Consider the following 27,167-nt stretch of genomic DNA (forward strand, 5'->3'; position numbering starts at 1 on the left):
AAGCTTGACCAAAGTTAGTTAGATTAGTTTTATTTGTTTTTTGTTTCTTAGGGGGGAAAGAGTTGTAATTATGTATTTTTTATTTCTATGGACCCCATTGGAAGCTTAATGGGCTATCCATAGGTGCATAGTACATACATCTTATTATTTTTTATGATAAAAGTGTGCTCTTTTATGCTGTTTTATGATCTCATTTTATGTAAACTGAGTATAGATTTATATGTTTTTTTCTTAACTGTATGATTTTTATTTGTATCATGTGCTATGTTCCTGAATGTATAGATTTAAAAAAAATAGGTCTATTTTTTACGGACGCGGTATGAAAAACAGAAGACTACTATGCACGGACATTGCTTCAAATAAAGCTGGACACTATATCAAGTTTTTGTTTATTCTGAATCTTTATTATTTATTGTTGCTGTTTATTTTTGTTTCATAAACAGCTTCAGTAATTTTATGTTGCTATAAATTTCAACATAAAATTTTTAATTTATGCACTCAAATGAACTAGATTTAATTTATGTTATTTTCGCCACGGTAAAAAATAACATTTTTCACGTCTCCATCCATTTATCTAGTATAGATACAAGTTGTTCAAGTCAATTTTTGTAAAATTGTCCAAATTATTTACTCCAATGACCCAATTAAAGAAAGAATTTAATGAAAAAGAAAAAGACTCATTAAAGGCAGCGACGCTGCTGAGGTTGTCAAGGTGATCAAAAACGAAAGTAGGTCAGCAAGTGTTCGGAATTTTCCATAACAAATAGAAGTCTACGCAATATATGCAAATTTATTTGTCCTAAATCATAACCTACGTTCTCTATGAAAACTAAATTTTCATTGGTTAACATATTTATCTAACTGGAAGTTTTCCACAAAAGATATGTCGATCTTTTCCACGTTCTATGAATAACATTGTACAGTAGCTGTTAAAAGACCCCAAAACAATAAAGATAGTTATTACATTGTGAAAAAAAATCATATTAGACTTAAAAAAAACATTTTTAAAAACTATTTCAGCCTCTTAACCGGTAGCTCCTTTGACCAATCATATCAGGCTTTTCATACAAATATGGGTTCGTTTTATTTAAGCATATTTTTTATTGTTAAACTATCTAAAAAATAAATTAAAAGTATTCTGTAAGAATTATTAGCGAGTAAGATATTCATTGCATAACAAATTATATATATTTTTCATCAATAAAGAATAAATCTTTGTTACGGAAATTCACGGAAATTTCCGGAACCAAACGAGCATGGCGGCTATGTTCCAGTTCCAACCGGTTCAAGAAAGTTTGCAAGAAAACACATTCTTACGTTTGAGAGAGGGCCAACAGAAAACTACGGTAAACTCTTATTATATTTTCATATAAATGTCAGAAAATGGTTTATTTAATCATATATGCGTTTTCTTAATATTTAAGGATTTCCTATGCTTTCGTTATAGCCATGGGCGCAGCCATTTTGAGATTTGTTTATCACGGAAGTCGAACAGCGTGACCTCGGCCTTCAAGAGCATAAAAATGAAGGCGCGTAATCAAAATTTTCCTGAAAACCTAGTTTTGTTAACAGCTTATAAATGACTTGTTTGTTTATGAGAATGTCGCGTAACACTGTAGTATAAGAAAATATACCATTTTCGAAAGTTTTATATGCAAGAATTTAAAAACACGTTAGTTCGGTTATTCGTAATCTTTCAACATCGTACCAATTTTTAATTCAAAATAAAGAAAAGAAAAAACTAGGAATCTAATACGAAAAAAGTCGTTTGAAAAGTTAAGGTTAAATGAATATATGTGAAAGTTCTGTCTTTTTTAAGAGACTCTGAATTGAGCAATCCCTCGAAAAGATTCTTTTTTTTTTAAACTTGAAACATATTTTTCATTTTTTTTGCAACTTTGCACAATGCACCAATAAGTAGAGTTGTCATTGATTGAAAATTTTGTATTGATATAGCGAGAGTCAAATACCAACGATTTATTGATACATCGACTTTGAAAGTTTGTTTTTCTGTTATTTTTGTCACTGACATTTGAAAACGGAGTTTAGACTAAAGTTCAAATTAGCCAAGAAAACCAGAAAAACCACCTCTTATTTAGTTATTAGGCAAAATAGAGAGGTATATACTATATTCAATAACACTAACAGAAATAAAATATTTGAGCTTGTATTGATATTTGTAAGTGTGTATTAATATTCATATCAGATGATAAATATGGATGATATAGAGGATATTCAAGTTTTTCTATAAATACATAATTTATTTTCATCGAGTGGTATGAAAATAAATATTTCATGAGTGGCGGTAGCCACGAGTGAAATATGGTAATTTTCATGCCACAAGATGAAAATAAATCGTGTATTTATAGAAAAAACTTGAATTTTCTGTTTATTATAAACATTTTTCTCTTTTTTGACATTAAAATTTGAAAGACTTTCACTTAAATTTTGTGTACTGGCAGAATTTAAAAGAAAGTAGTCCGGCAAGACACCAGTGAAAATACGGAAAATATGTTTCACTGCAGTGAAAAATAAATTTTTACAGTGAAAATATGGAAAATAAAAATATGCATTTTATTTCATCAATATTTCTCAATATTTCTCAATATTTCATTTATAAGTATATAATAAATATCAATATTGTGATATTCAGTGACAACCATTGAGATGAGATTTAATTCTATCCAATAATTCATTCTAGTTATATTGCCAGTTAACCATTTCAGCATCTGACAAACGATTGCAAGTTATAACATTTTACAAAAGAAGCAATTATCATTGCTGTCAGGATTTTTGTGTCGCCTCTACGGAGTAGTGGCGACATATTCCGTAGAGGCGACATATAGGGATCACTTCTCCGTCGTCCGTCTGTCTGTCCGTCCGTCCGTCACAAAACTTGTCCGGACTACTCCTCATAAACTACTGGTGCAATTTCATCCAAACTTTACAGGAATGATCAGTACCAAGTCTAGTTGTGCATATTGTCAGGATTTTCCGGTTCAATGATTTTTGTCAGAGTTATGGCCCTTTAATAATTTTTAATTTTAAAGTTTGTCCGGACTACTTCTCTTATACCACTAATGCAATTTCAATGAAACTTTACTGGATTGATCTGTAGCTCAAGTCCTTGCGCATATTGCACGGGTTTTCCGGTTGAATGATTTTTGGCCGAGTTATGGCCCTTTGATAAAAAGGTTCTTTTCCTGTGTGTTGCCAGATACACAAAGGCTTGTCCGGACTACTTCTCATAAACTACTGGTGCAATTTCATCCAAACTTTACAGGAATGATCAGTACCAAGTCTAGTTGTGCATATTGTCAGCATTTTCCGGTTCAATGATTTTTGTTTGAGTTATGGCCCTTTAATAATTTTTATTTTTAAAGTTTGTCCAGATTACTTCTCTTATACCACTTATGCAATTTCAATGAAACTTTACAGGATTGATCTGTAGCTCAAGTCCTTGCGCATATTGCACGGGTTTTCCGGTTGAATGATTTTTTGCCGAGTTATGGCCCTTTGATAAAAAGGAGTTTTTTTCTGTGTGTTGCCAGATACGCAAAAGCTTGTCCGAACTACTCCTCATAAACTACTGGTGCAATTTTATCCAAACTTTACAGGAATGATCAGTACAAAGTCTAGTTGTGCACTGTCCGTCTGTCTGTCCGTCTGTCACAAAATTTGTCCAAACATGAAATTGGCCATCATGAGGCGACACATGTGATTACTGATCGCTCTTGTTGTTGTTTCCAATATTTTATGTAGGCCACCACGGCGCTTGTATCTTTTAGTTAACAAGACAGACCACACCAATGACCAATGTAAACAGTAATTATTGGTACTTGAAAATACCAAACAGCCCCTTACAAATAAGCATGCCAAATACTGATACAAAACAATTTAATTGAAGTAATTCTTGAATACCACAAAGTGAAATAGGTAGTAAAATAAACCTTAATGCTTTGACTTCAATCTTGATCATCTGGGGGAGAAAATGCTAAAAGACTGTAAAGCTGTGTGCATATTGACGCAAATCATAGAAGCCTAAAAATGTTAGCCAATGACAAAATATGTAACATTCGGTAATTAGCAGATTTTGTTGTAAAACAAAATGCTATATATGCATGCCCTTAAGTTGTTGTATAATTGGTATTATTGATATTTATTTAGATTTTAAACACACTGGATGCCATCTACAGCAGCAATGGGGACGCTGGCTGATGAAGCCGCAAAGCTGCTTGACTTCAATCAAAAGTTGGACATCAGTCTTCTGGACAGTATTGTAACATGCATGTACACAGGAGATGGTCAGAGGGTAAGTTGCATATCAGTAATTCTGTCAGTTTTGAGAATTTTAGATGAAAGATAACCTTATGTATGTTATTTAAGTAACTTGTATAAAATACTTTTTAATGGTAAACTGACAAAGGAAGAATTATCTTCAATTGTTATTTTTTATTTTGTAGCAACGAATGGCACAAGAGGTATTGACCACATTAAAGGACCATCCTGATGCATGGACAAGAGTGGACACCATCTTAGAATACTCCAGTAACCAACAGACCAAATATTATGCTCTTCAAATATTAGAAAGTGTCATAAAAACACGATGGAAAGTTCTTCCAAGGCCACAGTGTGAAGGTAAGATAATTAAAAAGCTTGTTATCATGTTAAATAGATATATGGGTGAGTTGGTTTTTGCTAAATATCCAGATAGTTGATTAAAATCCCAGTTTTGGCTATCAAAACAGTAGTACTTTGCCCAGTATGCAACAGAAAAGATATTGGTTCAATCCAGTTTGGATTTGTTTAAAGCTGATTAAAGCAGCTCTACTAGTAAGCAGTGCTGACTTAACCAGCAATTTACACTTGTATATTGATAAATGTTGACCTATTGTTTGGTGAAATTAAGACAGCTTGTTAGTCCCCTACTGGTTTAACCGAAGGGGACTTTAGGTTTACCCTCCGTCCGTCTGTCTGTCAGTCCGTCCGTCCACAAAAATGGATCCCGTGATAACACAAAGTACTGAAAATATTTTTATGAAACTTGATACATGGATAAATGGCAGTATGGAGATTATGCACGTCTTTTTCTTTTCTTCCTTTGTTGAAAATTCTGGTTGCTATGGCAACAAATATACTGAAAATATGGCAAATTTTACACATAAACTGGATCCTGTGATAACTCAAAAAGTACTGAAAATATTTTTATGAAACTTGAAATATGGGTAGATGACAGTCTGGAAATTATGCACATCTTTTTCTTTTCTTCCTATGTTGAAAATTCTGGTTGCTATGGCAACAAATAGACTGAATTTCAAGATTTCTGATTTGAATTTTTATGCTTTTTCACTAGAAGTACTTTATTATGCCCCAATTTCAAAGAAGAGTGGGTATATTGCTTTGCATTTGTCAGTCCGTCAGTCCGTAGACCAAATGGTTTCCGATCAATTACTAAAGAACGCTTAGGCCTAGGAACTTCAAACTTGGTATGGTGATTGGTTATCACCAGTAGATGACCCCTATTGATTTTGGGGTCAAACGGTTTGATAGATAACTAGAGAACGCTTAGGCCTAGGAACTTCAAACTTGGTATGGTGATTGGTCATGACCAGCAGATGACCCCTATTGATTTTGGGGTCAAGGGGTCAAAGGTCAAGGTCACATTGACCTTGTAGATAAAAACGGTTTTTGATCAATAACTAAAGAATGCTTAGGCCTAGGAACTTCAAACTTGGTATGGTGATTGGTCATGACCAGCAGATGACCCCTATTGATTTTGGGGTCAAAGGTCAAGGTCACATTGACCTTGTAGGTAAAAACGGTTTCCGATCAATAACTAAAGAACGCTTAGGCCTAGGAACTTCAAACTTGGTATGGTGAGTGGTCATGACCAGCAGATGACCCCTAATGACTTTGGGGTCAAAGGTCAGTGTCACATTGACCTTGTAGGTAAAAATGGTTTCCGATCAATAACTAAAGAACGCTTAGGCCTAGGAACTTCAAACTTGGTATGGTGATTGGTCATGACCAGCAGATGACCACTATTGATTTTGGGTTCAAGGTCACATTGACCTTGTAGGTAAAAACGGTTTCTGATCAATAACTAAAGAACGCTTAGGCCTAGGAACTTCAAACTTGGTATGGTGATTGGTCATGACCAGCAGATGACCCCTATTGATTTTGGGGTCAAAGGTCAAGGTCACATTGACCTTGTAGGTAAAAACGGTTTCCGATCAATAACTAAAGAACGCTTAGGCCTAGGAACTTTAAACTTGGTATGATGATTGGTCATGACCAGCAGATGACCCCTATTGATTTTGGGGTCAAGGGGTCAATGTCATATTGACCTTGTACTTAATGACAGTTTCTGACCAATAACTCAACAACTTGAGTTGCCTTGGTTGATATTTTTATACAGTCGAACTTCATTCGCTCGAACTCGGAGGGCCTGTGCAAATTTGTTCGAGAGATCGGTAGTTCGAGCCAACCGAGGTTGAACTATTATCACGTAAAACATAGGCATAAACGTGTTCCAGCTTACATCGGTCAAATGATAAATACGGCAATATAATTGTTTGTTAGTATATCAGTTCGTCGAATACGTCATTTCTTTTAAATATAAGAAATTATTATCCCAGTGTTTTCAAATGATTATTAACGGTACACTCTGTTAATCTATATTCATGCATATTGTAATTGGTTGAGTTCGATTGGGCAATCATTTACCGAACTTGTTTGAAATATATTTATTTGTTTATTATGAGATAAATTTAATTTTAAACAATGAATTAATAAAATATTAAATAAAAGTAAAACAAAATTTATCAGCAGCATGTATTTTTTGTCATTTACTAAAACGTATCATTCTATAGATAACTTTGTTACAATTCACGTTACATGCACAACGGCTGTAATTTAAGCCTGTAAACGTCATCTATTTATTGACTTATTTCACGAGCTATTTTTTATTGTTACTAAAGATGGCAAATAAACAATATTATCATAACAAACAAATCGGTAACAACACCTATAACTTTGTATCAATTAACCTTAAATTGCCTTTATTACGATCACGAGGTGTTAAAAACATGCGACGCCGACTGACACTTGAGAACATGTCGACCCGTAGCTTTTGTTGTCTTTTTGTGTTCGACCGAAAAGGTGTGATTTTCACTATATATCTGTCGAAGGGACCAGAGATCAGGTTCGAGAGTTCGAGCGATCGGTGTTCGAGCGATCAGAGGTAGAACAACATATATAATATAGGAATTTTGCCCGGACCGGGCGATGAGTTCGAGCGAAGGGAGGTATTCGAGCGATCTGAGTTCGAGCGAACGAAGTTTAACTGTATTAAACTAAAAATGCTTTTGGTTTACACATTTGAAGGTCTTTTAAATGTAATATAACAAATTGGCTGTCATTAATGAGGCCTACATGATTCATAAAATTTATGCAAGATTTGTAATAACTTAAATTGCTGCACACAACCTATGGGGTCACAATAATTATTACCTTGTGACTAGTCATGACCAGTAGATACTAGATAACCCTTATTAATTGTTTGTTCACTGGGTCAGAAGTCATGCATAATAACCTGATCACATGACTAATTGGCTGCCGATAGGGGGCATACATGTTTTACAAACATATCTTGTTTCTTAAGGTGTTTACTTCAAACTTTAAATATAAGTTTCTGGTCATCAACCACATCATATGTGACAAGGTTTACAACTCTGGCACAAAAATTATCAGAATTACCTCCCTTAAACTTAGAATTATTATGAAAAAATGTTGTCTTTTTTTAAATAACTTCTTTATTTCTTAATGTATCTACTTCAAACTTCATATATATGTTTCTTATTATCACTCAACATTTGTGAGAAGGTTAAATACTCTAGCAAGACTATTTCTAGAATTATATCCCCCTTGAACTTAGATTTTTTTCGAGAAATTGTTATTTTTTACTCCAACTTCTTCATTCCTTATAGTATTTACTTTAAAATCCCACATTATAATAATATGAAAAGGTTTATGAATCTAGATCCATATTTCCAGAAATATCTCCTCCTTAAACTTTCAATTTTCATTTCATTCCTTAACTTTTTTATTTCTTCATGGATTTTCTTCAAATTCAAAATAAACTTTCATTATCAACACCTACATTATATTTTTGTCTTAAATTTTCGTCTTTGTTACTTACTATACATTATATTTGAAAATTGTATTTTTTTTACTTATCTTCTTTGTGACTATAAATGGTATCTTTAAACTTAAATCAATGTTCATAAATCTAGCATCATTATTTCAAGAGTTATCTCCTCTTTAAGAATTTTGTATTAAAATATGTTATATTTTGGTAACAGGGATGTTTAAAAAAATAACTTAAGAGTCTCCTTCAGTCTGTCTGTTCATAAAAACTGTTTCCTGAGATGACTTAGATTTTTTCCAACAAAACTTAAAATAGAGAAAAGTTGAAACATTAGTTATACTTATTCATCCTGAGAAAATTGGACCTTTTGATTATCTGTTGTATAAACATAATTTCCTTACTAGGCAGGGAAACTTAACACATTACTATGATATAGACAAACTTAGAACTCAAAAGATTTAAGTTCATTTATGTCATTCATTCACTGGTAAAAATGAATGGCCAATGGCCCATCAGAATGTTGCTTGGGTTCTAACCGGTAGGGGACTTATGGATTGCTTGCAAAACTATGATAATTGCTTGTTAAATGTTGACCTGTTGTTTGGTGAAATTAAGACATCTTGTTGGTTAACATTTCAGATTTTATCTGTTTATTTTTGTTTTCTGACAGGTATTAAGAAGTACATTGTGGGCCTTATAATAAAGACATCCTCAGATGCTTCATCTCTAGAAAAGGAAAAAACATACTTGGGGAAGTTGAATATGATTCTTGTTCAAGTAAGTGATTTTATCATTTAAATGAAAATGATATCTTAAATGAATCCTTTCTATTGCAACTATTTATTTTTGTTATCATAAATAAAGTAAAAGTGCAGGCTCATGATTTAATATGTTTTATAAGCTTTAGATACTGTTGTCGTGTTACATCAATATATATATGAATATATTTTAAGACTATATGTTTTTCTTTGCTTAACATAGAGAGAATAAAAGACTTGACTTAGATTTATAACATTGACTTAAATGAGATTTTGAAAATCACCTTTATAACTTCCATGGTCAGAGCTTGGATATTTGGCACATAGGAAGACCTTGTGGTTCTTTACGGAACCGAAGTGATATGAATCATGGCCTGAAGGGAGTCACTTAGTTAAGGAAAATGCTTTTAAATCTTAAGTGTTCTACAGCTTAGATATTTGGCATACATCATTGCCCAGTGGTCCTCCACAAAGTATATAAATACCCCTGGATTTAGAAATTGCTCAGCCAAGTGGTATCATTTATTATCCCCCGCCGATGGAATCGGGAGGGGGATATAGTTTTGGCGTTGTCCGTCCGTCCATCCGTCCGTCCGAATTTCGTTTCCGGAGTAGTTCTCTGCAACTAATGGCTGGAATTCAACGAAACTTTATGGGAATGTTGATCAGCATGTGAAGTTGTGCACCTGGGTATTTTCGTCTGGATATTTTTAGTATTTTTAGAGTTATTGCCCTTGACTTAGAATTTCGTTTCCGGAGTAGTTCTCTGCAACTAATGGCTGGAATTCAACGAAACTTTATGGGAATGTTGATTAGCATGTGAAGTTGTGCACCTGGGTATTTTCGTCTGGATATTTTTAGTATTTTTAGAGTTATTGCCCTTGACTTAGTAAAATTTTGTCATTTTCAACTTGTGTCGCATTGTAACTCAAAAAGTATTTGACCTAGAGTCATGAAACTTTACAGGAATGTTGATCAGTATGTGTAGTTGTGCACCTGGGTATTTTCGTCTGGATATTTTTAGTATTTTTAGAGTTTTTGCCCTTGACTTAGTAAAATTTTGTCATTTTCAACTTGTGTCGCATGTAACTCAAAAAGTATTAGACCTAGAGTCATGAAACTTTACAGGAATGTTGATCAGTATGTGTAGTTGTGCACCTGGGTATTTTCGTCTGGATATTATTAGTATTTTTAGAGTTATTGCCCTTGACTTAGTAAAATTTTGCAATTTTCTACTTGTGTCGCATGTAACTCAAAAAGTATTTGACCTAGAGTCATGATACTTTACAGGAATGTTGATCAGCATGTGTAGTTGTGCACCTGGGTATTTTCATCTGGATTTATTTAGTATTTTTAGAGTTATTGCCCTTGACTTAGAAAATGTTTGCAATTTTCAACATGTGTCACATGTAACTCAAAAAGGATTTGAGTTAAATCACAGAGTCATTAAACCTTATTGGAAAGTTGCTCAGCATATTTAGTTTGTTCCTGGGGTTTCGCTTGTGGATTTATCAAGTATTTGTAGAGTTATTTCCCTTGACTTAGTAAAAACTGTTTCATTATGTTGTTATTTGATCCTTGAGTGCTTGAGTTAGAATCAACCAACTTAACAGGAATAATGATCAACGTCACTAAATTACAGGAATAATGATTCACCTCACTGTGAAGCTATGAACCTGGGACTTTGCATGTGGATTTTTTCAGTTTTGTTAGAGTTATTGCCCTTGAATTACAGTAGTATAAATTTGCAATTTTCAACTTGGGGTTTGCTTGGGATTTATTCAGTATTTGTAAAATTCTTGCCCTTTTACTTAGTAAAAAGATTTTTAGTTTTCAAAAAATATTTGACCTAGAGTCATAAGATTGACAGAACAGTGGCGCGGTGGGGGCACCCGTGTCCTATGGACACATTTCTAGTTTTATTAAAGAAGAATTAAAATGATTTTTTACAATAACATTTAAAAATATTTTGAAAATTGTGAGATCCCTTCTTGATGCCTTGAAAATGGCAATGAAGTCTGGAGATTAAGATGTTTTTTACATCTAGGTGAGCTATTGTGATCCCCCACCGTCCGTCGTCGTGCGTCGTCAGCATTTTCTTTTAAACAACATCTCCTCAGAAACAAATGACTGCACAGCAACCAAACTTTTACAGGAAAGATCCTAGGGTGGTCCCCTGCCAAAGTTGATCAAATGGTTCCGGTCTGTTGCATTAAGTAGGTTCACAGGGCCAGAAAGGGAGTTTCAAAAATGCAAAATTAAAAAAATCTTGTCTGAAATTACAAGGTCTAGAGCTTTGATATTTGGTATATGATATAACTATAGGTCCTCTACCAAAATTGTTCAAATTTTAGCCCTGGGTCAAAAATTGGCCCCACTCCAGGGGGGGTTTTCCTTATATGTATATAGTGAAAACTTAAAAATTCTTCTTGTTTGAAGGTACGAGGCTTCAAGTTCAAAGAATATTACAGTTTATGCCATGATTGATATATAAATAAAGCCTTATGTCTTCAGTTGTTGTGTTAATAATAACCAGTACTCGGCGGGGGATATAAATTCAACGAATTTGCTTGTTATATTATATTTATGTTGTAAAAATCTTTTCCTCAGAAACTCGAATGAATTTTGACCAGGGGTGATTTAGTTTACATTAACTTGTAAAAGAAACGTATTTTGAAAAAAATCTTCCCTTCAGAAACTTCAGTGCCTAGACATGTGGCATAAAGCATCACTTTGTTGTACTTTACATACATTCTATTAATTTTGTGCTTTTTGTAAAAAATGGCCTCTGTTGTATGCTCACTTATTTTACATTGACTAGAATAGGAAATATTGCTTTAAAAATCACCACATTAGCAACTACAATGCCCAGAGGATCAATATTTGGCATGTGGCATCATCATATGGTCTTCTTCAAAAATATGTGTAAGTCATGCCCTAAGGGTTGAAATTGGTTTAACCCTGCAGGTCTCATGGCTTATGTAGATAAAATGCATTTAAATCTAAATCTACATGTCCCAGAGATTAGATATTTGCAGTGGATCTCAGATGATTGATATCTTGTGTTCTGTGTTGTCATTATTGTATTATTTCACTTTCAGATACTGAAGTATGAATGGCCAAGAAGTTGGCCATCTTTTATAGGTGATATTGTAGGTGCCAGTAAAACAAATGAATCTCTGTGTCAGAACAACATGACTATACTAAAGCTTTTGAGGTAATTTTGAAAGACTATAGAAGTTGGGTATTACTGCTGTATATGTATTATAGCATTGTCACAATATCTTGGTTGTATCACATTGCAGTATCATGATACTTTTACTTACACAAAATGAATGCAGTTTGTAATGTCTGTCAGTCTAATATCCATAACAATTTATCCTGGTGCACTAGTGACCAGATTTTGACCGGAACAAACATTAAATATCAAAGTGAGTATTCATACGTCATTCCTCTGGCTTCAGATATATTGGAAACAACAGTACTGTTCAAAAAGTTAAACAATAGAAGAATGTATTAATACCTCCATTATATCATGATACTGTATTGTGAGGGCAAAAAATCACAATTCATAGATCATAGACCATCTCTAGTTAGTGTTATTTATTGTTATTTTGCCAGCCTTTTTCTATCAATTTTTGGAAAAGGTAACTAAGAAATTTGAGTTACAAAATTAGCAAGTTTTTTAGTTATATTTACATTTTCAACATTAATTTTGAGAAATATGTCCTTGGATAAATACTTTTTAACCCTTACTTGAATTAGTATGTTCTTATTGATCTAACACATATTAGGGCTGTAACGGTTTACCGGTACACCGATATATTGCGGTGCAGGATAAATAAATATTGTACCGCTGGTTCACATTTAGTTGTACCGGTTTTATTTAGTAATAACAGTGTTCCATAATTTCCACTATAAATAAAAAAAAGTCTTCCATAATTTTCTTGATAAATAAATGTTATGAAAATGTCCTATGCACAAAAGAAAATAACAAACTGAAAGTAGGAAGCGTGTAAAAAAAACGGTGCTAGGGTAAAAAATTTACACGGTGCGCGGGTAGACAAATGCTTGAATAAATCAGTGATTTACTATGGCAGACGGAAATAATTACGATCTGATAAAAAAATTCAATTACAAGGAAAAGAGAGACCCATGAAATTATTGAATACTAGATGCTGGCAAAGTAGACATGTTAATTTTTCTAAAGAAAAACATGGATTATTTGCCACCGTCACTCAATCCCTGTGATCTAGTCCGAGTCTGAAACTGTGTTAAGAAAATCATTAGGGTATAGTTTAGATTGTTAGTTACTTAATGAAAAGTGTTTAAAGTTTTTTTTTGCTGTTAAGTTACTCATAGTTGATGCTTCAATAGTTGAAACAGTTTAAATTTTTGTTAAAGGAAAGTATCCACTAATTCTGTTTTGCGAGAGATATAGATATATATAATATTTGTTGAAATAAAATACAAGTCTCTTTTTCTGAATTTTTTGCCAGTACCTAAGATAAAAAACAATACGTATCGCAATATATTGCATACGGATGTGGTGTATTACATTATATTGCAATACACTTTTTACCGTATTGTTACAGCCCTAACACATATACATAAGAAAACATAAAGAACAAACTAAGATATTCTAATTAATGGTTTACTTTTCAATAAATATTGTAGAAATAAATAATTTATTTATAAATAATTCCTTCTTTGGATCCACAACATACTTTAGAAAAGAATGCATATATTTGACATTGGAAACATAAGTGAAAATCCATTAGATAGGTAGAAAAAGGTCTGGTCTTTCTATTTCTTCCATTATTGCTTGTATCACTAATTTGATTTTTGAGGTTGCATGTCAGGTTGTTTGCTTATTTTCCTGTAAAAAATCTTTTTAAATACACGTTTTTGTTCATTTAATTCACTAAATAAATTTAATACACTAGTTTTCTTAGGATGAAGTACACATAAAGTTTTCAAGATTTAGTAAATGTGCATGTGCATGATTTGCTGTAAGACAATTTTTGTTGCTGTAAAAATGTTTAGAAATTTTTTGTAAGGGGAGTTTGGTTACAGGTTGTGTTTTATTGTATTCTAGAATTATGTCAAAGTTTTTGAATAAATTTTCTGGAATTTTATTGCTATGCTAGTTGCCAACAACTCTTCTTTATTAAAAAAGAATATTTATGAATTTTGGTATTAAACTTAGTTATATTTGTGAAATTGTCTTCTACTTCAATCCAGTAGTTCATAGATTCTTTTTTTATATCTTAAGATTTAAGGGGATTTTACATATTTACTTTTAGTTGCAGGTTTCTTTTTATGCTTATTCTTTTTTCTTTCAGTTATATTTTATAATAATATAAAAATAATAAAAGCACACAGTGAAATGAATTAATAATTTAGTATTGAAATATGCATGTTTTATTGTTAGAGTAGTGTGATCAAGGTGGCCACAACCTTTACTGCTCTGCTGTGCCGCCGCAATTCTATCACTATAACAGCATGAGAAGTTCCCCTCTGAAGTTTCTTATACTTTCGAATGGTATTCTTTTTACAGCAAATAATATTAACAGTTAGCTATATAACAAGTTGAAAATTGATTAATAACTTCTATTAAAAGATTACTTAACTTCCATTTATTTTTAAATTTGTTAATTTAGACAAAATAAAAATAAAATGTTTTTGTTCTATGCTTACTAGATAAACTCTGTTGTTGAAAAGTCTCCAATTTTCTATTCAATTGTGTTTCAGTGAGGAAGTATTTGATTTCTCAAGTGGCCAGATGACACAAGCAAAGGCAAAGCATCTGAAAGACAGTATGTGTAGTGAATTTTCACAGATTTTCCAGTTATGTCAGTTTGTCATGGACAATTCTCAGAATGCACCACTTGTCGGAGCAACACTTGAGACATTACTGAGATTTTTGAACTGGATCCCCCTTGGCTACATCTTTGAAACTAAACTTATTACAACTCTTATCTACAAAGTAAGTTTGCACGTTTGAAATTGTTTTATACAAACATCTTCTTTGATAATTTATATGAGTCTTTGTTTAGACATTTCACTGTAGTCCAAAGTAAATTTTACATTTTGCTATTTCATTATCAGAGCATTTTCAGCAGTTAAATAAAGGCAGCCAGTGTAAATAAATCTAACAGGACTATTCAATTTTATTAAGTATGTGGTCTTCATACAAATGTATTTATTATTTTGTTTCTACAAATGAAACTGAAAGTAGAGAGATTTATGCTTATTTCTTGTGATGCTCTTTTTCAGTTCTTAAATGTCCCAATGTTTAGAAATGTCACATTGAAATGTCTCACAGAAATAGGTAAGTTCAGTACCAATTCTAAAGATTTAAAAAAATGATTCTCATTGCTGCTTAATTTCATGTTGTAAATACTGTTAAACTCAGATAATGTGAATATGGTCTTTCAGGGTTTTTATATGGGGAGCATATAGCGTTGCACTTGTCCGTCTGTACGTCCCGAAATCTTGTGAACGCAACTCCTCTTAAACCGGATGGCAGATTTTGCTTAAACTTCCAGGGATAAACAACCTTAATGTGTAGATGGATGGTAGTAAAGGAAGGAATTTTCGCTGCAACCAAATTTAACAGAATTATTGCCCTTTGTTGATTTTTTTCACTATATACTATGTAGAAATTTTGTGAACGCAACTCCTCTTAAACCTGATGGCAGATTTTGCTTAAACTTCCAGGGTTGAACAACCTTAATGTGTAGATGGTAGTAAAGGAAGGGATTTTTGCAGCGACCAAATTTAAGAGAATTATGGCCCTTTGTTGATTTTTTCAGTATATACCATATAGAAATTTTGTGGAAGCAACTCTTAAACCGGATGGCAGATTTTGCTTAAACTTCCAGGGATGAACAACCTTAATGTGTAGATGGAAGTAAAGGAAGGAATTTTTGCTGCAACCAAATTTAACAGAATTATGGCCCTTTGTTGATTTTTTCACTATATACCATATATATGTTATCAGTGGGGGCATCCTTGTCCTTTGGACTAGTTTTCCTTTATCTGACAATTGGTGGAAAATATTTTTTGAATGAAATGTCCTTGAAATTAAAAGCAAGTAATCCAGCAACATTGATTTATTACAGGAATTGTTCAGGGTTCACACAGGACTTGAAAAGTCCACGAATTTGATTCCTTCCTTGAAAAGTCCTTGAATTTGATTCCTTCCTTGAAAACTACTTTAATTTAATGTTTCCTTGAAAAACACCCAAAAAGGTACTTGAATTTAACATTTTATCCTGGAATTCTGCAAATCTATCCTTGAAAATACAAAATCATTGTAAAATGTATAAATAATACATTCTTTGAAAATTTTATTGACATTATTTAACTTTTTTTTCGTACAATCGCGATTGTCGGTATATATGCCTCGAGATAAATTTATTGACCGGACACTGGTATCTGACTATTAAACTTTAAGTGACGTCACTAACAATGGCTGCGCCCATATGGAATCCATATTATTTGTGATCATGCTTTAAAATCGGTAAAACAGTTAAGAAATGCTCGTTTCAGCAATGTTGGCTTACAAAGTGGATAAAATCGACCGACAAGGGACCCACACAAAGCTTTGTGCCATGTTTGTATGAAAGAAATCGATTTAACATAGATGGGGGAAAGGGCATTGACCTCGCACGCTAAAATTTAAAAAAAAAACATCTCAAATCAGTCTTTCTTCAAGCAATGTTTAACAAATTAACAGTTACATATATGTATAAAATAAGTGTAATAAAGATCTCAAATGCACTTTTGACAAAAAACGAATTTGTTTTATTGAAATATTTTGGTGTAAAAGATTAAGTTTTCTTATAATAAATGAATATAAAAATGTGTTTTTTACTGATTTATACACATTTTCCAGAGCTTATATTTCATACCAAATGAGTCCTTGAAAAACAATATTTTTCCTTGAAATTCCTGGAAAAGTCCTTGAATTTTTAGATGAAATATCTGTATGAACCATGTTGTTATACTTGATACCAGGAAATGTGTTCACAGTTATATCGGTTTCAGGCAGTTTGTTAACTAGTTATTTTTATGAATGAAACAGAGTCTTTAAGACATAACATGATTCACTTAGTGATTTGGCAAGAGTGATGAGTTGCTATTTTTAGATACTGATTGTCTTGTTTAACTTGGTAGTTACTGGTTTAGACTAGACTATAATGATCATTGAATCTTTTTTACAGCAAGTGTACAGGTATCCCAATATGATGAACAGTTCATTCAGCTCTTCAGCTTTGCACTGACACAGTTGAAACAGGTTAGTGCCTATATTTGCAGCACAATATATTGTTGAGCATAGTCAAAACTAGAGGTAGATGCAATGAAGATTTATCAAGAACCTTGTCCAAAGATACTGAAAATCATAGAACATTTGTCTTTTCAACAACAAAAAAATGTTTGATTTTCTTATACTTATTGTTTGAAATGTTATTAAGATAACAATATTTATGTTTATTTCCTGTAGATGTTACCGGTGACAACAAATATCCGTGATGCATATCAACGTGGAACAGATGATGAACAAATGTTTATACAGAACCTCAGTCTCTTCCTGTGTACATTTCTTAAGGAACATGCTCCACTTATAGAAAAGAAACCAGACTTGAATGAACATTTAATGGGAGTAAGTATCAACATTGTTTGAAATAATATTAAGAGCCAAACCAGCTCTTCATTGAAATTTTCTCTACATACTTTCTGAGTTCAACACAAATCATGGTTATTGTTTCCCTGTAACATGTTGATGTATTTACATAAAACTTAATTGTAGCAATTCCTATTTTTACAGTGTAAATCAAACTATATGTAAGTTAAACTGAAACCTATTACTATTGTTTTAGCTATAAATGTACAGATGATGAATTTTATAGTTATCAGTTCACATAATTTTCTAAAAAGACAAAGCTGTCCATTTATTTGAGCAAACATATTGATGATATATTTTCACAGTCCCTGACATACCTGATCTCTATATCAATGGTAGAGGAGGTAGAAGTTTTCAAGATCTGTTTAGAATACTGGAATTCATTGGCTGCTGACTTGTACAGAGAGAGCCCATTTTCAGCCTCATCATCACCTCTACTGCTTGGTAAAACACACAATGAAATGCCAATTAGACGACAGCTTTATAATCCTGTACTATCTAGGGTATGTTTATTCTTTCATACATAGGTTAAAGTCTACTATTTTCTAACATAAATTTGATGTTAAAGTGCAATGGATTAGAGTAAACAAATGTAGATATGATTTTACTTACTTTAAATAATTTATTAAATGCTCTTGAAATTTCATATGGCTGTAAATTGCCTGAGATGCAGTGTGGGAAGAAAGCTATATCTGTAAAAGGAGGATTTTACCTGTAAAAATTCAATAATGTTCTTTAATAAGTGTGAGAAGAGGGAAATGTATATAAAGTGTATTATTTGTTTCCTAGGTAAGAAGAGTAATGATCTCTAGAATGGCAAAGCCTGAAGAAGTTCTAGTTGTTGAGAATGATCAAGGTGAAGTTGTTAGAGAGTTCATGAAGGACACAGACTCTATAAATCTCTACAAAAACATGAGAGAAACCCTTGGTAAATATTCTTGCTTGACATTAAATAACATGTAGAAATGATGTATATATTCAAGAATAGATGTCATTGTCTTAAAAAGTGGTGTAAAGTAATTGTGTACAAAGTTATTTTGATTTTTTTTTTATCAAGTTTTTAATTACACTGTTTTTCAGACATATGTGTTCTATATATCTTAAATCATAGTTTGTCAACATGTTAAGAAAGGTTTCTTCCATTTCAGTTTATTTAACACATTTGGATTATGCTGACACAGAAGCTATCATGACCGAGAAATTGCACAATCAAGTAAATGGAACAGAGTGGTCATGGAAAAATCTCAACACGGTAGGTAGATGTTCTTGTGGGGTCTTTTGTTAAATACATGATCATTTTGTGCTTGAAAGATAAACAACATTCATGTCTGTTATACTAGTACTAATTGAAGTCTGCAAAACCTTCTGAATTTGACATTGACTGACAACCCTTCCTCAGGTAGAAAAATTACTGGGTATTTGCCTAAGACATAACTACAGTTAAAGAAAAATACTAAAGAAGATAGATGCTTTTCACTTCTTGTATAAAATTAATATATGTAACCTACAGGTTAATTGATAAAAAAAGGAACTTTCCAACCTCAAACCAAAATCGTGATAAAAATAGAAAGTCAATAATCACGTATTTTGTCCCAAAAACAGGTATACAGATTTTGTAACTAGGACAGTATACCCATCTTGTAGACAGCAAAATGGTTCAAATAGTAATTATTTGCTTTTTTCATTTGGCAAATTTAAATTATAAGAAATAAATGACGATCAGAAATATGTTGTCACTAACTAAGTACATATGTTAAATGATTTCATATATTTACTTGTATTGTCATGCTATTTTACAGTTATGTTGGGCTATAGGATCTATCAGTGGTGCTATGCACGAAGATGATGAGAAGAGATTTCTTGTTACAGTTATCAAGGACTTACTTGGACTATGTGAACAGAAACGAGGCAAAGATAATAAAGCAATTGTTGCCTCAAATATCATGTATGTGGTTGGACAGTACCCACGATTTCTGAGGGCTCACTGGAGATTCTTGAAAACTGTGGTCAATAAACTTTTTGAATTCATGCATGGTAAGAACCTTGTAGACTTAAATAAGAAAATCTAAATATGATAAACATGCAAGAAATCTTATTAATTCAGTATTAAGTTTAGCAGCTATTTGTGTAAGAAAGGTATCTGGCATTCTAAATAAAAGGTTTGGTCTTTGATGTTTCTGCTCCTACTTGAAGTATTGTAAGAATTGGCAATTTGGTTCTTTCACCTGTAATTTGGGACATCTTGCATTGTGAGGATCAGACTATCTTAATTATATAAAAAGAAAGTAAATTTATAGATTTTAAGAATTTTTGAACTTCATTATTATAGAAACTCATGATGGTGTACAGGACATGGCATGTGACACATTTATAAAAATTGCCCAAAAGTGTAGACGACATTTTGTACAAGTACAGGTTGGGGAAGTTATGCCATTTATTGAAGAAATACTCAATGGTGTTAACACAATCATCTGTGATCTTCAACCACAACAGGTAAACACTCCAGTATTTTGAATTCTGGTATCTGCATATTTTGATACTTGATCAAAGGAAGAAATCACCCAGATCTCTAGAAATGAATTCTGTAGTTATAAGTGACTTAAAAATAGGGCTTCATCTGATAGAAAATTTTATATCAATAATCAAAGGATATGTCAATTTCAAATACATATATATAGACTAGAATGCATTAATAAATCTGTCATCATGATAATTATTCTTGGTTTAGATCTGAACATTACAACAATGCAGAAGAAATAGTATCTTTATGATTTCTATGTCAAGAAATTCATAACAAAAAACACATTTCAACGAACAACTGGGGAAAATGACAAAATAATGAGTACCATTATACCTTGTGTGGTTGTACTGAAGCACAATGGAAAAATAATGGCTGTTTTTTGTACTTTATCAAAGAATTTCAATATCAAAAATAATGCTAAGTTTGATAGTTGCTATTTATTTCTTTATTGCTTTGATAACATTATTAGTTGACTTTGTATGTAAATTTTTTGAAAAGATACTGAATCGCCCAAAGAATAGATGAATAATTGCAATTTCCAATGACCGCTTTTAAAAAAAAAAAGCTTGCTAAAACAAAAACTAATTCTAAAAAATCCAATATGATGAGATAGTACAAATGATGTTATGTTTCAGGTTCACACATTTTATGAGGCTGTAGGTATGATGATAAGTGCCCAGACAGATCAGGTGGCCCAGGAGCATCTGATAGAACGTTACATGTTACTGCCAAATCAAGTATGGGATGGTATCATCAATCAGGCAACACAAAATGTAGAAGTGTTAAAAGATGGTGATGCTGTCAAGCAACTTGGCAATATTCTCAAAACAAATGTCAGAGCTTGTAAAGCTCTTGGGCATCCTTATGTTGTACAGGTAAGTACGACAATACAAACCAATTCCAAATTGTAAGAGTTTAAATGTGATCTGACATATTTTGCTTTAGCAAAACCCAAATATTATGGCTTTTAAATGATATACAAGTCTGTTTGACTAAAGATAAGTTGTTTTGGTAGCACTTTTTGATGATCCAGCTAAAATTTCCATTTTATACAGATTTTCTTTGATTTTAAAGAGATTAATTTCTTTATAATTATTTTTATTGTGTTTTCATTATTATATATTTATGGTATTAAATCAAGTGTTGTTTTTTTTTTCAGCTTGGACGCATTTATTTGGATATGTTGAATGTTTATAAAGTGATGAGTGAAAACATTAGTAGTGCTATAGCAACAAATGGTGAAAGTGTTACAAAACAACCACTTATACGCAGTATGAGAACAGTGAAAAAAGAAACATTAAAACTGATATCAGGGTGGGTTAGTCGATCTAGTGACCCATCTATGGTAGCTGAAAATTTTGTACCACCATTGTTGGATGCTGTTTTACTGGATTATCAGAGAAATGTCCCAGCAGCACGAGAACCAGAAGTCCTAAGCACCATGGCAACTATAGTCAACAGATTAGAAGTGAGTTTATAATTACTGATGTTTTAGTTTAAAATTCATGGTAATTGGTAGTCTTTGTTTCTGTCTGTAATTTGCTATTATAAAATGGCACAGAATTTCTTTGAACATAAGCAGTTAATTCAGTCTTCTAGCTATTCTCCTACAATTTAACATATGTGTTTTCAGAGTGTATTTTTAAATGTGTAAAACTCGAGATTGAAAGAATAGTTATTTAAGTGAAGAAGATTGATGTAGATAATTCTGTAATGCTTTATTAAGTTATACTTGTTAAATTATCTCCCTTAAAGAATTTCTATCAAGCTTTATCATTTATTGTTTTGATTCAAATTCATTATTTCAGAGTCACATTACAAAAGACATTCCTCAAATATTTGATGCAGTTTTTGAATGCACACTGGAAATGATCAACAAAGATTTTGAAGAGTTCCCGGAACATAGAACCAATTTCTTCCTTCTTTTACAATCTGTCAATACATATTGCTTCCAGGGTAAGTTTTCATTATAATTTTCAGAAAAGGGAAGAAGAAAGGTATTTAATACACAAAAAGAATAATAATGTAAAGTGATATAAAATTGCTTAAGTATTAAGTTTAAATATTGATAAAATTTATTATGTTCTACATTATCTAAATGAATTTCTGTGGCTAAACACATGCTTTGCTTGCAAATTGGAGATTCATTTATATATACCATGTCTTTTTCAGCATTCTTAAATATACCAGCAGCACAATTCAAATTGGTTTTGGATTCAATTATCTGGGCTTTTAAGCATACAATGAGGAATGTAGCTGACACTGGTCTAGACATACTGTACGTGTTGCTGCAGAATGTAGCAGGCGAGGAGAATGCTGCACAAAGTTTCTACCAAACTTTCTTTACTGATATATTACAACATATATTCTCTGTGGTGACAGACAGTTCTCATACAGCTGGTAAGCACTGTTACAAAACAGATCTCCATTCTATCTTTTTCTTCAAGTCTTTTTCTGAAAACTTAAGTTTGTTCACCAAACTAATAATTATTTAAATTATCAGCATAATTAACTTAAGAACTAATGGTATGACTTATAACATATTTGAAGAATTTCTGGTAGTTTAACATATTTATTTTATCTCAATTTTGATGAAATTATGATTTCCGAAGCATGTTTCCTGAAACTAACAAGTATTTGAGGAATTGTGCTGTCATGTCCTCTATGGGACTTTTAACGAAAATGCCTAATAGGCAGACAACCTCACTTCTATGCCACATCCTAGTCGGCAGCAGAGACAAAATTGTTTAAAAACCTTTAAAATACTGTTCTAACTAGTACACTTCATATTTAATAGATTGAGCTGGCATGAAATACATTTTAAAAAAACAACAGATGAAAACAGATCTAGAAACTTGTTGCATTCTAATTATTTAGCATCATATACATTTTAACTCTCTATTATGTAACCTTACAGTTGTTATACATACTAAATAATTGATGGTCTTTCTTCGTGATTTTCAGGTTTAACAATGCAAGCTACAATATTGTCATACATGTTTAGTCTTGTGGAGCGTGGAAAGATTACTGTAGCATTAGGTGGTAATGCATCTTCAGTAGCTGACAACAACACATATATACAGGGATTCTTGTTAAATCTTCTCAAGGCAGCTTTCCCTCATCTTAATGAGTAAGTTAACAAAATCTTTATTTGATTTCTTATTAGCTTTGAAAATTCAATTTTGCATTTATGATATCTTTTTGTGTTTCAATAAATAAGTTTTATGTGGTTTTAGTAGCCTTTGTTTCAAAATTGAAATATTTCCATAAAAAAGGTTAGGATAGACAAAGCAAATTATTTCCTACTTTAATTGCTTGTATGTATCTTTGAAAGTTATTTGAGTAAGAAGAGCCAAGTAAATGTCACAGCAAACTTGTTTCATTTTTTGAAAAACAACGATTATGTAACAAGACTTAATACAAATAATCTCTGTATATAAAAGGTAGTAAGGGTAAAATCATTATTTTTTCAGGCCACAGATAAAGATATTCATTGAAGGATTATTCAGTTTCAATCAAGACATCTCAGCATTCAAAGAGCATCTAAGAGACTTCCTTGTACAAATTAGGGTAAGTAAAATTTTTTCATCAAATTTCATACTTTGTATATATAGTATAAGAAAGAAAAGTTTTAATGACTCCATCAGTCTCTAATTTTTTTTCTTTATCATTTTTACCTGTAAGGTTCTCTATTTCATATATCCAGGGCATCCATGGCCTAGTTGTTAAGGTTGTTAACTTAAAATGTCTTGTCCGTCACTGCTGTGAGTTTGAGGCCAAAGAGGAACTTTAAAAGCTATCCAGCCAGCTTACAAAATGTTGGTGGTTCTACTCATGTTCTTGTTAGTGCCTGAAATAATGCACGGAAAGGCACTTAAGTTCTTCCTTCACCAGTAAAGCTGGAAAGTCACTATATGACCTGTGCCATTTTAGGTAAACGTAAAACTGAACCAAAAAAAACCATCTTCATAAAATATTTTATCACGTTCTTGATTGCTATTTATTTCGATGATGTCATCTTATACTTGATATTATAGTTGGGAGCAGTTGTCAGTCATTGAAAAAGCTTTTGTTATCAAGTTTATAGAAGTCTTTCAAATAAGATATTGATGAAGTTGTTTGTGTTATTGTAGGAGTTTGCTGGTGAGGATAACAGTGATTTGTTCTTGGAAGAACGAGAATCTGCCATTAAACAGGCACAGGAAGAGAAGAAGAAAATACAGATGTCTGTACCAGGTATTATTGGACCACATGAGATACAAGAGGATATGCAGGATTAGAGGGGGGCCAAAATGTCAGTATGTGGGACACATAACAAAATGGCACAATGGAAAAAGTGAAAGGATTTCAACTATCAGTTGGACATAAGAAGTGTTTGCACTGGCATGAAGGATCTCAAGAGGCAATAAGAGGTCTGTGTTGTTGACTGTATCAGTCAGATGTGAGGAGAAAAGATAATGCACCAATGTGTCAAGATTGAAAAACTTTAACACTTAGGTTGGATAAATGAATAATGCACATTTTCTAAGTATATTGAATGTACATATTATGTCAAACTCAATTTGTTGATACTGAAATTTGCTGCCATATTTTAAAAGAGAGACATTGATTAAGCTTGGAAATACGATTTTTATATGTCATGAAGCAAGAAGACTACAACATGATAAATGATAATTTATTCAGGACACCACTCTTTGAAAAGAAAATGTTTCTTGTCACAAGTTAAGACAAGATACTTCAAAAAACTTATTGATTTGACATAGTATTTTGAATGGACCAGAGTTTTTTGTGTTCTGTAACATTTTTCTTGCAAGTCATTTTAGTATAGAAACATTTGTTGATTACTTTGTCTTTTGTTTGTATTTTGATGCGTTGTTATTAAGGTGCAATAAATCTGGAGTGTTGTGACAATGATTTCATCATTAATGATGAAGTGCCACAGTGATGCACATGTCTATTGAGAAAATAGATTGTAACATCGGTTGGAAGTACATTACTGAATATTGAGATGAAAGTGCTCATAATGGAAATGTGTTTGATTTTATCAGAAGGTGCTTTTATAGATTAAAATTTTCAAATAGATATGTTCTCAATTTGACAAACATAAAGTTAATTACATATAACTATGGGACAGGAAAGATTGTCATGTATGTGCAAGAAAAGGGGAAACTGTATTTTAATGATAGTAAAAAGTGCATATTGATTATGAAGGGACGGGTGTCCATTCTTGAAATGGTGAATATAATAAAAAGAAACATACAAGATTGTTAATACAGTTTGTACATGGCATTAAACAGTGCATTTCTGTCAACATAGCTAACTTTTCTGCGCATTTGTATGGAATAAATTAATAATGCTATTTTATAAAATATTTTGTTTTCAATTTTTCATTTATTTTGTATTTGTACTAATTGTTGATGTTAACACATGCAAAACAATGTAAAATCTAGCTTCATCTATGTAAATACTTCATTCATATCTAAGTGATATAATTGATTACCGACATTTTGACCTACATTAAAACTTCTGATTGTATTAAATCATTGATGAATGAAACACAACCATGTTAGGCTAATCGTAACACTGAATTTTAACATTTATTTTACTGTTTCCATTTCTAGCAACATTCATACATGCTATTTTGAGATTTCTGAATAATTTCTTTCAAAATAAAATTACCAGAAGGAGAAATTTTTCTTATTTTATACGAGAAATTACAAAATATGCAGTTATCTTTTGTGATGTACTGTTTGTTCTTAGTATGCAAACCTCATTTGAAATCCCTAATTCCATTGTCTTTCTGTTGACACTTTTTACCATGCACATATATATAGGGATTGTATGTATATTTTGGCTATACAATTTTTTTTTAGGTAAACCAACTGACAATTTTTTAAAGAACTTTCTAATGTACATTATTCTTTCAACAAACAAAAAATATATGTATATTTGGTTTTTGTTTCTGTATAAGGATACTGATATTGAGTTGCTTAAAGTTTTTGACAGAAATGGTAAAGTTAATTGATAGGGGTTTCTAACTTTATATATAGAGCATCGTTTGTTTGAATCCAGGAATTGCTATTTTTCGAGAAACATGTATCTATTACAAGTTTTAAGATATGTAACGATAGTGTACGATTATTATTTTTGAGAAGAAATCATGTTGACCATTCAGTTTTTTAAAAACATGTATCGGTTTGAAATTATGATTTCTTACCATAAATTTTTGGAATCTGTATTGATTACTGAGAGCTAGTTTAAATAAGATGTGATTTATTTAAATTTGTAATAGTGATGCTTAAAGATAGTTTTATATATTTTGCTTTGTATGTATTGCAATTGTTTAAATAAATCTTTGTTATTGTTAAACAAATGGCAGTAAATATAAATCCATGCAAGAGAAAGGTTTAATATTGAAGTTAGGGAAAAAATATGATGAAGAATCAGTGTTCTTATTTGGAATGAAAATTATACTTAAAAACATTTGTGTTTGTACTACATTTATATATATGTTGATGTCAAATAGTTTCATTATGTGATGATGCAAGATCTGTGTGTACGAAGTGATATTATCATTTTGTTATTTAGATTAGAACAGAGCTGGTCAAAATGATGTCATCTTAGCTGTCAGTATCTATATTTAATGATTGATAAATGGTTGACTAAAATATAATATGGCTAGAAATATGCAGTGTTTGTCTTAATTATCCCTTTAATATCTAATTGTGCAAGTATAATTGTATTCAGTAAGCTTGTCTGATATTTATACCCCCGCACAACAAAGTTGTAAGGGGGGTATACTGGAATCAGCTTGTCCGTCCGGCCGTCCGGCTGTCCGGCCGTCCGGCCGTCCGTCGGTTTTTTCTTGTCCGCCCAATAACTTAAGATATCATTGACCCTTAGTCTTCATATTTGGCATGGAGGTTAGTCATGATTAGTAGATGACCCCTATTGATTTTGAGGTCACTAGGTCAAAGGTCAAGGTCACAGGGGCCTTGACTTCAAAAACCTTGTCCGCCCAATAACTTAAGATTCCTTTGACCTACA

At 32.0% G+C, this 27,167-nt stretch overlaps 1 protein-coding gene across 3 annotated transcripts; it reads left to right on the forward strand.

Annotated features, from left to right (window-relative positions):
- The first annotated feature begins 1,189 nt into the window (after positions 1-1,189).
- Positions 1,190-26,805, forward strand: LOC132720747 (exportin-1-like). Of its 3 annotated transcripts, none has more exons than XM_060704940.1 (21): positions 1,190-1,346; positions 4,168-4,312; positions 4,464-4,638; positions 8,820-8,926; positions 12,009-12,124; positions 14,662-14,896; positions 15,187-15,241; positions 17,139-17,212; positions 17,420-17,578; positions 17,905-18,102; positions 18,389-18,527; positions 18,748-18,851; positions 19,399-19,633; positions 19,929-20,092; positions 20,756-20,995; positions 21,280-21,588; positions 21,929-22,076; positions 22,293-22,520; positions 23,085-23,250; positions 23,594-23,690; positions 24,254-26,805. In XM_060704940.1, exons 2-21 carry the CDS (start codon positions 4,184-4,186, stop codon positions 24,398-24,400), a joined length of 3,225 nt encoding a protein of 1,074 aa, XP_060560923.1. In that variant the 5' UTR covers positions 1,190-1,346; positions 4,168-4,183; the 3' UTR covers positions 24,401-26,805. The 3 variants fall into 3 exon arrangements, with proteins under 3 accessions (XP_060560923.1, XP_060560924.1, XP_060560926.1); XM_060704941.1 differs by lacking the exon at positions 1,190-1,346 and adding an exon at positions 1,393-1,529; XM_060704943.1 differs by lacking the exons at positions 1,190-1,346; positions 4,168-4,312; positions 4,464-4,638; positions 8,820-8,926; positions 12,009-12,124 and adding an exon at positions 14,363-14,452.
- Positions 26,806-27,167: the final 362 nt, after the last annotated feature.

Source organism: Ruditapes philippinarum, unplaced genomic scaffold (assembly GCF_026571515.1).
Source record: "Ruditapes philippinarum isolate M1 unplaced genomic scaffold, ASM2657151v2 ctg446_1_1_1_1, whole genome shotgun sequence".
NCBI lineage: Eukaryota > Metazoa > Mollusca > Bivalvia > Venerida > Veneridae > Ruditapes > Ruditapes philippinarum.